Source organism: Acanthopagrus latus, chromosome 18 (assembly GCF_904848185.1).
Source record: "Acanthopagrus latus isolate v.2019 chromosome 18, fAcaLat1.1, whole genome shotgun sequence".
Taxonomy (NCBI): Eukaryota; Metazoa; Chordata; class Actinopteri; order Spariformes; family Sparidae; genus Acanthopagrus; species Acanthopagrus latus.
Window position 1 is genome coordinate 3,546,874 of NC_051056.1, and position 12,648 is coordinate 3,559,521.

Here is a 12,648-nt window from a genome sequence, read left to right on the forward strand (position 1 = left end):
CTCTAAACACCTGACACCGTTGTGTTTATGTTTGCATTACATTGGGAATGGAACCTTTAACCTAGGATTGCCTTCCACCAGTCAGAGTTAGTGCCTTGCCTCATCCATTGTTCTACAAAGAGGGGAATAAAACAAGTAGCCCTGCCTTGCTCTAGTTTGTGCCTGTATCTTGCTACTGAGATACTGGGAATTGAACCCCCAACCACTGGAGCCTGTATATAAAGAAGTGGACACCCTTGTTGCCCAACCCTTTTAAAGTCTTGCTCCAGTCACTGAGTATCATAAAGACAGATAAAAATCAGACTGCTCAAAAACTTCAACTCCCAGAAGGCTTTGCTAGCACCTCTAAATCTAAATCTGCTGCTGGCTCCGATCTTGCGAACAGGAAGGGACTACCCGGGTGCAATCATTCCACCTGGTGTGTGGGCTTTCAGATCTGTCACTTACATTTTATTCCTGCTGGCTCAGGTGTGTCATCGAAGCTCCACGCACAGCTTTGTCACACCTGAGCCTGCAGGATTTACTTCCTTGAACGCAGTGGAAAGCTTGTAAATTGACTTGAGGTAAGATTATCTCAGTGGATAAAATATTTTTTTGTGTTTTTTGGTGTCACATTTGAAGTTGCGTATCACTGTTAGGTGCATCAGTACAGATTTATTTAGATGATGTGCAATAGCTCTGAAACTATAACTTAACTGTTACTTAATTGCTTAAAAGTGATGCATGTCCTGAGTGGCTCTTGTTCCCCTTCATTCACTCCAGTGATGTTGCAGAAAATCCTTATATAAAGTTTCAAGCCTGGACATCATGCCAGCAAACTATGATGAATCATGGCTGGTATAAAAAGTTCCAAAAGAGAATGATAATTAGCTTCACAGCTAGCTAGCATAAAACATTTAGCAAACATAAAACAGGAGCAGCACAGCTAACAAAGCTTTGTTACCTCACAATGGTGACATTCATGATTGATTTTGCAGTTTGAAATGACTTCCAGCAGCAGATGTCGGCCTGTGCAGTCAGTTTAATTGTGTGGGGATTTATACGTTTGTATTTAAAAGATAACGAGCTGTCGCGCATCCCTGTACTCACTGAGCAGCAAAGGGAATTGAACCGCTCACCCCAGCAGCATCAGTGCCTGCCAGTCCGCCAGTGAACCCTTTGCCCTCGCTGGGCTCCTCAGGGAAATCTGAGCTGACAGTGTGTGAGACTGCAGGTAGAGCTGGGAGAAAGTGGGCCAAGTGCTTCCTGCTGCTGCTGGAGGAGAGAGACTGAGACAGAGCTGGGTGCTGACGTCCTTTTTGTCCTTTTATCTGTGAATATCGTCTCGGTTTTGTCGCAGTTGCGCCCTCTCAGAGACTCAAATAGTAACATTAAGAATCCACATCCCCATCAGGTCGAACACTATTATTTTAAATGTCAGAATACATTCAGAACATCTGTCATGACTGCACACTTAGTAAACATCAGACGAAGGGTGTGTGAGGTTTGCCTACATCTTTATCATGTACTAAGTGCTTTTCACATAATTAAATCAGATTGTGCTAGTCTGATTTTAAGAAGGTTGGAGGTGATGCAAGAAGCAGGATCAGATGTGACAGTTACACCTGGCATCAGCATGCAATCTGTGTCTGGACGAGATAGAATTCATGTTAACGTCAGGTGTTAATACAAGCAGAATACTGAGGATCAGATCTCACTCAGGTGTTAATGCAATCCATACAGCATGACCTCATACTCAAAATAATCCAGCCAGCAGGTTGAAAGGTCGCCTGGCTTTCCCTCTTCTTGCTAGCTTGAGTAAGGTTGGCAGTAGATTGCAAGCTAGAGCTGCAGCAGTTAATCAATGAGTTGTCAACTGTTAAAAAAAAAAGTTGGTGATAATTTGTCAAAATTCTCGGATTCAAGCTTCTTAAATGTGAGTATTTCCTGCTGTCTTTCCTCCTCCGTAAACCGAACATATTTGGGTTGAGAGCATTTTTTTGATGAAATAAGTCATTGATTAATCAAGAAAATAATCAACAGATTAATCAGCAAGGAAAGTAATCATTAGTTGCAGCCCTACAGCAAACGTTCCCTCACAAAAAATGACCTGTAATTAATGCCCGTTTTTGTCGTTTGTGACGAGTTGCGCACTTAAGGTGACACAACAGCTCTTAATTCCAGAGGGAAATACATGTGATCATTAATGATCAAATGCCATTTCGAGATATTGACCACAAGTTAATATCAGGTACTAACGGGGCGTAACTGATGATGTGTTCAGGTACTCCATGTAAACTCATGAAGTCCAAAGCTTACCTATCACCTGCAAGTTGCCCTCAGATGCCCTTGAACATGAATGGGACTAATGAATTAAAGTTGTCAGTGTTACAACGTGACAGTAAGCATGCACAGTCTCATCTATATGTAGATACAGTTTGAGTTGTTTTTGTTTGTGTGAATCAGCCTGTGATGAACAAACAGCAGTGACTTCTTCTTTGCTCAGCTTGGTCTGATGTATTTACTGGTGACTAATGACCACCTGCATGCCTGCTAAATACAGTTTGGTCACTGGGATTTTTCCCGACTTTACCAGTGGGACAAAGATAGCCTGAATGCATCACTGAACAGCTCATGGGATACAAAAAGCCACAAAGGACACACCGGTTGTGTCCACCGCACTGTAGCAAAATCTTTTCTCAAACATATTTGTTTGGTGTACTCGTAGTACATCTTCTCTGTCGCTAAGAATAAAAATAAAAGAGAGAAATTGTGTCACAGCTCACGTCTTCCCTCTTTGTCTAACCGAGAGCTAGGATGTGACACATGTAGCAGCTCTGTTCCAGATTTAGAATAACGGGAACACTTCCTGATGAGTTGCTCTAATCAGCCTAGTAAGGACATTTTAACTTTAATTTACTGAGCACTGCTTATGGTATATTTACGAAATATGAATTTAAACTTGATGTCTTGGATGCCATCAGTCCATTTCTAGCAGAACTAAAGAGTGACAGTCTGTGTTGTCAGCGTTTCTTCAAAGTTAACGTCACCGCGCTGGTCCGATGGAAGAGGCACAATCACAGGGAAACATTTTAAACTTTAAAAAGCCATTACTGCAACATTATTGCTCTAGCTTTGATTAATTTCCAGCATAGAAGCCATTATTTGTCATCGTTACAATGAATAACTACAACAGTTAAAAATGAATGGGTATATTCTTTGTAATGATCAATTGTACATGCAGTCAGTTCATTCTTCTGGAGGTAGTTTGAAGCCAGTAAGAGCTTTTTTTTGTTGTTTGATGTTCTTTATGGTCAGGAGGTCACACAGAATGCTCCACGAGTTCCAATTACCATTTTAAATGAAGCGTGTGCTGCAGACGCAGCAGCTCTGCAGATCCTTCGCCATCGACTGCAGTCAGTCAGAGGCCCGACTGTACATCTCTGTCCAATAAAGAAAAAAGGCTGTAACTCCAGTTCTGATCAATAATGAGATGATGGCATTCCATTGTTAACCTGAGATGAGACCGGAGAGGAAAGAAGATTCACTACATAGTGTTTTTTTAGTTCAGCAGGAATTTCTTATAACTTCTCACGTCCCTCTCTGACGCTGAGCACAGGCAGACTGTATATTCAAGGGATGTTGGGGATTAACAAACAAATGCAAAGCCATGCAGTTTTTTAAATCACACAAAAAAAGGAACATTTGTGCTTTGATGCCTTTGAGAATGCAGCAGTGCTGTTGTGATAAAGCCAGGTTTAGGTTTATGTTTAGGCCATCAGTTTTAACATTTCCCCTTTTCCAGTGTTTCTGAGAAATTGCCAATAATTCAGTACCCACAAGCCTCACTCACGGATGATTTGTAGCAGGGCTGTCTGTTACAACCAAAGTATTGTATCCTGTCAGTCAGTCAGTTTTGTAATGTTTTGTAATGTTTTAAAAAAAAAAAATGAAACAATAGGTGCTTCCCTGTCATCATAGGTTATATATTGTTATATGGCATAGCTTGTAGTCTAGCTGCAAAATAAAAAAGCTTGATTTCAACCCAGGCTAAAATATCGGCATTTAACACTTCTGCTACATACCATATTCAGGTTGTGGCGTCTCCTACCATCTTTGTGTTTTGAGCCAAACCATGATGTTTCCCAACCATTACCAAGTGTTTTTTTTAGGCTAACACCTAACTAGAGTATAAGCACAACATAAAACTGACAAATAAACTCAAAGAAATATAAAGTTGCAACTTAAAGAAACAGTTATACCCCAGTTAGATATTATTGTGTCAGCCAGTTATCTCACATTAATCCAGAGCTTGATGTCAACAGCTGGAGGTTTTATCATGTTTCTACAGCCTCCAGCTTGTCATTAGCGGCTTCAGACAACAGAATTTTAATCTCTGTGATCAGATTTCGACAAAAAGTTGTTAGCAGAAGATCCAACTTGATTGTTTCTCTAGCCGTCTCAATATGGCAAGTTTTTCTTGTCAAGAAGGAAACTTGAAGGTCTTCAGAGATTGGACGTTTCTCACCAAAATGTACCTTGGGAATCTTAGTTGACTTTTATTTATTTTATTTATTTTAAGTCCAGTCTTTTGTCTTTTTTATTGATGGAAAAATGAATTGGACCTTTAATTCCAAAGCTCTGGTCGACTAACATGATTTGATACCAAATGATGTTCAGGTTTTTAGTTGGTGATTTGGATGTAATGTATTGTCCGTAGTTTTATTCAAACTGCGTCTTTCTCATCCAAAATGAAACCCACAGTTTGTCCTTGAGTGTTGACGGCAGTTTTTCTCGTTAACCTCGCTGACGTCTGCAGCTGCTGCTGCTGTCACCAGAGTTCCATCCCTCTAACATCCAACCAGGCTCCTCCACAGCTGCTCCGCCTAAATATAGCCCAGCAAGGGATACTCACACCAGATCCACTGGATGTGAAAATGAGTGGTTATGGCCTTTTTGCCTTCTGTAGGGCAGCCGTCAAGTCAGCCGGAGCAGAGAGAGTCAGTCTGTTATCAGAGCCGATGAGATATCGCTGTTAAAATGAAGGCCGGGCAACATTTTGAGATGACGGAGAAGGGCAGGGAGGGCATCAAGCAACATGAATGTTGATATGGAGGAGATGGTGAGCGGGAAGTCTTCTTGTGTTGCACTCTGCTGCTCCCCGGAGACTGTGTGCTGCTTCCAGTCCTCAGCCTTTCTGGATCTGGTGTTTTTAAACATTTCAGAGACAAACAGAAACTGAGTTTCTTTAAAAAAAAATAAAAATACTCTTAAGATGCATTTGATGCCAGCATAGGTTTGCACAGCCTGTCCCATCCCAATAATCTGATTTGTCAGTGTTTTTCTTGAGTAAAGAAAACAGACTTGATAAAACCAGATGTTCAGCAACAGTGTAACTCTCTCTAACATCAGTTTCTGCCGCTACAATAACTTAACACAATCAGTGTGAGGATTAGAGTGAACAATGACAAATTAAATCATGCTATGAATTCTTAATTTGAGGAAACGAAGCAGTAATGGCTTTTTAATTTCACATTTGTCAGCACAAACCATAAGATATTTTGGCTCTCATAACTGCGAGACTCCATGTTAGATATCCATCTGTTGGTATTTAGATGTTGACTAACACACTCAGGAACCATTTTGGTTTTTTGAATTGTACTCAAAGTGTTGTGGGATGCAGTAGTAACAGCTTGTGTAGCCCGTGGTTGTGTCTGACTCACAGTGTGAGTAACTCTACTCTGTTGGTATCAGTGACCTGTATATACAGTCTGTTGTGGAACATGATCTAATGTGTTGACCCCGTCTGTCCGTCTGTCTGCCTGTCTGTCCGTCTGTCTGCCTGTCTGTCTGTCTGTCTGTTATCTGTCTGTCTGTCTGTCTGTCTGTTATCTGTCTGCCTGTCTGTCTGCCTGCCTGTCTGTCTGTCTGTCTGTCTGTCTGTCTGTCTGCCTGCCTGTCTGTCTGTCTGTCTGCCTGCCTGCCTGCCTGCCTGCCTGCCTGTCTGTCTGTTGTCTGCCTGCCTGTCTGTCTGTCTGTCTGTCTGTCTGTCTGTCTGTCTGTCTGTCTGTCTGTTGTCTGCCTGCCTGCCTGCCTGTCTGTCTGTCTGTCTGTCTGTTATCTGCCTGTCTGTCTGTCTGTCTGTCTGTCTGTCTGTCTGTCTGTCTGTTATCTGCCTGTCTGTCTGTTATGTGCCTGTCTGCCTGCCTGCCTGCCTGCCTGTCTGTCTGCCTGCCTGCCTGCCTGTCTGTCTGTCTGTCTGTCTGTCTGTCTGTCTGTCTGCCTGCCTGTCTGTCTGTCTGTCTGCCTGCCTGTCTGTCTGTCTGTCTGTCTGTCTGTCTGTCTGTCTGATTCGTCCTGCTGCAGTGCAACAGACTGACGGAGGAGAGAGACGAGGCCGAGAGACAACTGAAACACATCAAGCGAGGTGAGTCCAGCTTCCTGTTACCTCCTCTGTCATCACAGAATGTACAGTCACACAACTTTATTTAACCCAGGTTGGAAGAAAAGTGGTTGATGTCATCAGTAAACAAAATGTAGACCTCTTTAGCCACAGTGATGGTCCAGTTTGATGGCTTGGACTGACAGCTCCAGATCTTGGATGGACTCCTGCAGGGGAAACCCTCATGGTCTTTGTAATTCCCTAACACAAGGTAGATGTTTCACATTCAGAGTAAAATGTCTCATTAATTACTGACTGGAAACAAGACTTCAGACTACAGACTTCCTGTTTCAGCCTTGACCTACTGTGTTTGTGTACCCACAGTTTTACACAGGATTATTACATTTCAGGTGTGCTCTTTTTCAGTTTTACCTCCAATTATAGTGGTTAAAATAATCTAATCTTCATAAACTTGTGCATGTTGTAATCTGTATAAACAGATACCTGAGACTTTGGTATTGGGAGAATTTAGATTTCTGTTCCTGAATGGGCTTTGGTTGCAAGGAGTTAAAGAGTCAGTGTGGGGAGCACACACTCGATGAACCCATCAGCTATTGTCTGATGACGATTAAGCTTTCAAAAATATTTATTTGCATCCATATGCAAATACCTCTAAAAATAGATCAGATGAAATGTTGTCTCCTATGTTACTGAACAGACTGTGAACAATGATGGAAGAAGAAGTATTTGCACAGATATCTGCTGGTTACACCAACAATGGCCATTATTGGCTCAGTTGCCAGGCCATATGCATGTTGTATCATGCCTGACCAACTGACTACTTCACATTCTTATTTGAGTGATGTCTCATTGTTCTCAAGGCTCAGCTATTCATTTTATTGGTGAAAACAATGTTATTTTTACCTATAGAAACAGTAGTTGTTCTCTAACAATGAAAATAAGATCCAGCATTGAATTAATCTTGTGAACTAGCCTTCAGCACACACAGTCTAACCAGATATCATGTTCCGACACATCATGCCACCTCCAATCAGACAGGTGACACCTCCACTTCCTTCTCTCTCCTCCTCCTCCTCACCTATTCACACCTTTCCTCCTCGCCTCCGTTGACATGATGTCACCAGCACCCTGTCCTCTGAATGGGTGTGTTTGAGAGGGTGTCCCCCTGTGTTTCCATGACAACTGTCAGGGTAGTTAGCCTGCAGGAGGAGAGCTTTTGTGTTTGGAGGGCACTTTGACTTCTGGTTGCACTGAGTGAGGAGCTGACCCTCAGACTTCGGTTGATGAGGCTGCAGCTTCAGTCATGACTATTGTCAGAGGTAAGAGAACATTTTGCAGGTTTATTAACAAACATCAGTTAGCAGAAGTGGTCGGTGCAGACTATGGACTTATCAGTTGAATGTCAGCCGAGGCTCCTTCAGACTGTCACAGCATCATCATCAAATCATTTTTTCAATGTAGAAAACTAGATCACTAAGAAAATCATGTCATTTCTTCATTTATTATTGCCGAAAAACAGTATAATATATTTGTATTCATGATATGTTCCTTCTGAAATAATGATACATATTTAATTACAATTAAATCCAAGCGGTTGATGTTTTTGTGGCCACTTCAGAGAATATAATGAGGTGGTCCTAGCTGTGTTAAAACTTTATTGTTCCAGAGGAGTGGTCAGTTATGTCAGTGATGAGTTCAGTCACCTGTGTGTTGAAAAAGTAACAGGAGAAGCAGGCAGTGTCCATCTGGAGTTCACCTCGGTGTAAAGTTTCAGTTTATGTTGGTCCTGGACTGTACAATAAGACAGGAAGTGGAGGGCCTTATATACATATATAATTTACATAATATGTATACATGTTCTTAATCAGTCCAGTGTGCAATCTTCTTACGATGGATATCACAATTACAACTTGAATTCAATTCAATTCAGCAGAATAACTAGCCACTCTGTTTATCATGAAAGTCACAAATAAGATCACAAGAAGATATTTTCTAATTACTCACTGGATAGTCATGTTAAAGACGTAACACGTTGTCTAGCATGTCCACATTAAAATGTCCAAAAACAACTCAAACTCTGTTTTATATTTTGCTGAATTATTACTTGTATTATCCCAAATGTTTTCCAATCATGGTAAAATCCAGAGAGTCTGTAATTTTATTCAAGGTAAAGGTATGTTTCATTTGGTAACCTAAAATCATATATTCAGATATTCCAGATGGTACATCAGACAGTGAGGTAGGTTATGATATGTGACCAAACATAGCATGCAATTTAAAACATCATGTCGTAAATGAATATTTCTGCCTGATGTCACGTCATGTAGATTTTCTTCTGCGACACCTCCCATAATTCATCAGTGCTTCACGATGTGATCAAAGTAAATAAGTAGGGTGTGTTTCAGCACTGGTGACTGGTGATTAGCCACTCTTACAGCATGGCTCTGGAGATGTTGGTGCACCAGGTCAGTGTTTTGGTTCAAACTGAAAAATCTCAACAACGATTGAGACAAAAATCTTTACATTCACAGTCCCAAGAGGGTGTGTCCTTATGACAAGGCTTTTTTTGTGCGCCATCACTGAGTCATCATCGTCATTTCAAGACTGATTTTCCTTGACATGTGGTTCAGCACAACCCCCTACCATGAGAGGAATGGTAATCAGGCTGCAAATAACCATTACTTTTTGATGGCGACCAATCTGTTGATTATTTCCTACATTCATTGAATAGTAAATGGTAGTAAATGTCGATCAGTGTTTCCCAAAGCCCAAGATGATGTCCTCAAATGTCTTGTTTAGTCCCCAACCCAAAGATATTCAGTTTATTTTAGTATCCAGAAGGGAAGAAGCCAGAGAATATTCATATAAGTGGGAAGAAGAGAGATCTGACTTTTACTTAGTCTTACATGAACCAGTTAATCAAATATAAAGATAATTGGAAATGGATTTAATAGTTCATAAGTAACTAACTAACACAAAGTAAAGTTGGATGTTCAACATGAAGCCATTTGAATCATTGGGAGGTTTTGTAGGTACACCTGAAAATCTGGATGTCTCAGATTGAACAAATATGAGCAGCTCTGCCTTCACAGGCTGCAGTGATGGACATGTAGATTTGAAATAATTCTGTCTTTCTGTTAGAGTTGAAAGTAAATTGAAAGAAACCGTAACTGTAATTAACAGACGATAGCTCCTTCAGCTGGACTTAAACCCAGACTTTGTCGTCACAAACGTGTCAGAAACTTGTCTGCAGCAGCAAAACTGGGTCTGAAATCTGAAATCAGCAGTTCTTTGCTGATCCTCCTTTTTCATTTCAGGTCCCGTCACTTCATACGTTCAGTCTTTCATTCATTCAGTCATTTATTCATTCACTGCCTCTCCCCAGAGGAGGCAGCAGTCGCTCTTGTCATGTTATTCCCATGAATTATTGAAACCTCCTGCTATGAATAATTCAGCATCAGAAATGGGGGAAGGATGAGTGTGTGTGTAGGAGGGGGTTACCTCTCCTGCCTCGCTCTTTATCCATTGTGGTCCTTTAAAAGGCTCTTCTACCTGCTACTCCATCTTTGATGGCCACATTTTAATGAATTTAATGAGGGAGACTTCTCTCGCCGCCAGGTACTTGATTCCAAGCTCGTTTGAATCTCAAAGGCCAGAATGAGCGAGTTCAGCACAGATTAACTGACTATAAAACAGTGAAAATGACCTGACCCCAGACTCTCAGATAACTCACTCATCTCCATGACGGGCAAGCACAATCATAAGCACAGTGCATTTAATCCATGATGCAACTGGGTACCTGGATGATCTTGTGGATGATTCTCCCTCTGATGTCAGCAGTGGTTGGTCAGGTATTGGTTTCTATGAAATCTGTTCCAGACATTCATGATCATCAGAAAGGGGAATCCTGCTGCCCTTGAGGTGCTGGTCGAAAAGTCAAGAATCACCAAAGTTCCCACTTGTGCAACTTTTAAGAACAGGAGTGCAGTGAACATGGGCGGATAAGTGATAACAATGCAGCACTAAGGTGGTTTTCTTGCAGGGTTTATCTCCCGGCAACCTCAGGCCTACTTCGCTATAGGACTGCTAATGTGAGCTGCATGGCTAAAAAAAAACAAGTAGAAACAGTCTAACAGGCATCTTTCATTTCAGCTCAGCTTAAAATACAGACCTAAATCCTGGAGCAACAGCGACTGATGTGCATTTGTTCTCAGTGAGTTTAAATGACCATAGTCTTTCAGAAGCTTCTCTGCTTTTAGCAGAAGTAGACATATGTCAGGCAGTGCCTGGAAGAAACTCAAGATCTTGAACTTTGTAGTTTGTCTTTGACAAAGAAGAAAGCTGCCTCTTCCCTACAGCTATGACTTCATGCTCCTGAACCTTTCAGCTGCTAGGAAGCAGGCAGAGCTGATGATGGCAGTGTGTGATTTATGCTTTGTATGGAGCCAGAACAGCAGAACAATACGTTTGTGAAGGAGCTGAGTGTCAAACATGCCTCAGAGGAAGGGATTTTAATAGTAGCCAAATCTCTGTGAGTTTCAAATCAGATGCAGACAGAGAAACAAGTACAATGCCTTACTTTCACACACCCATGATAAGAAACTGGAAAAGATGTTTTGAAAAAAAAAAACAAAGTTAATGTAATGCAAAGAAACCCCTGAGGGAAATTCCTGAAAATATCTTCAGCCTAAAAAAAACAAAAGAGAAGATGTGAATCAAGAAGACAGCAATGAATGAAATACAGCAGACAGGACAGAGCGCAGACTACATCATCTGATGCTACTGTAACTGAGCATGTAGCTGGAAGCTAACTGTGCGACCTGTAGCCTGTAGCACTGTTAGCTTCAACAGCCTAGTTATTCAGTCTACTGTACGCAGATAAAAGCCCATGGCTGCACTTTCGTTGCATTCAAGTGCTTTCAGAAAGACTGTAATTACACGCTGAGAGCATACAACACACAGCTGATATGAGACCAGGAGAGTCTCACTTACCCTGACAGAGAAGACATGATGCGGCTTTTTGGATTCAAGAAGTCATCTCAACATTTATTCTTATATTACGTTTTTGTTTTGATTCATGTGAATAATTCATGTGTCTTTATGTGCATTTTTTAGGTTAGGTCAGTCATGGACTAAACAGTTTAGAATGACAAATTGATGCAGCAATTGACTGGTTTCAACAATTTATATACTTAAGAATTGAATGAATATAAACGTAAAAAAGCACTTGACATTGACATTGACAACATTGACAATAAAAAAAAATGCCATCGCAGTTGCTTTAAATCAGTAAAAATTATCTGCAGATGGAAAGTGAAAGTGTTTTTTCTTTAAAAGTTGTGACACTTGGCATTGCCCAAAAACAAGTTTCTATATCTCGCTGACATGTTACTTGGTTGTGTCTTATATGAAGTGTAATGAGATATTTAGACGAGAAATTGACACATATACTTTGTGACAAATATACTTTGAAATATTTTGAATTATTTCAGTTTTGTATACTATATGGCACAAAGCAGATCAATACCGATTGACTAATATATAGATTCACTGATTTACTGCCAGTTCCAGCGTTAAGAAAAGCAGCTGCTTTGCTATTTCTGTTTGATAATTTACAATAAATGATCAATCCAAATAAATGTTACGTTAGTTGCCCAACATCGCAATAACAGTGCCTCACATAGAAGCTATTGAGAAAAATCCAATAATAACAGGTGTGTCTCATTCTACCAGTGTAGGAAGACATTTTGGCATCGATATTGAGTCAATGGATCATCTGACCTGGAAGCTAAACAACCAATGTTTTCATAGAAAATGTAGACTTTTCTTTAGAATATAGATGAAGAAATGAATCCTCTGTCCTGAGAGTTTTGATTCAAGCTAGGAAAATGATCCAATTGATCAAATCTCTGATTCATTTCAGGCAGCTTGACTAAACACTCAGTGGCTAAATAAGCATTGTGGATAATGTAGCTAGCAGGTTTTAAAAAGCTGTCTTATGGTCTATCATTGCACTGCTATAACACTGTTGGACTCATTATGGACAGTTAAAAGAAATGATGAGACTTGATACAGCAGAATCAGAGATATTTCCTTTTTTATTCCACACTTTCTTCTTCCTTTTTAAAACCTCTTGCCTCATTACGCACCATGCAACTTAGTCACTGAGTGACATCGCCTGTATTAGATCACATGCAGCTTCCTCTAACGTCACAAAACACGTCATACTACTTCCTTCACATATGCAGTAGAACTCTCCAAAATCT

General features: G+C 40.7%; 1 protein-coding gene across 4 annotated transcripts in view; it reads left to right on the forward strand.

Annotated features, from left to right (window-relative positions):
* The window catches only part of shtn3 (shootin 3), a 31,884-nt gene that overhangs the window by 1,449 nt on the left and 17,787 nt on the right, over nucleotides 1–12,648 (forward strand). For 2 of the 4 annotated variants that reach the window (XM_037078239.1, XM_037078240.1), the window contains exon 2: nucleotides 6,346–6,406. In XM_037078239.1, the coding sequence (XP_036934134.1) occupies nucleotides 6,346–6,406 (61 nt within the window). Of the gene's footprint in view, nucleotides 1–427; nucleotides 564–6,345; nucleotides 6,407–7,183; nucleotides 7,702–12,648 lie in introns of those variants that run through there. The other 2 variants (XM_037078242.1, XM_037078241.1) reach the window with 2 other exon arrangements.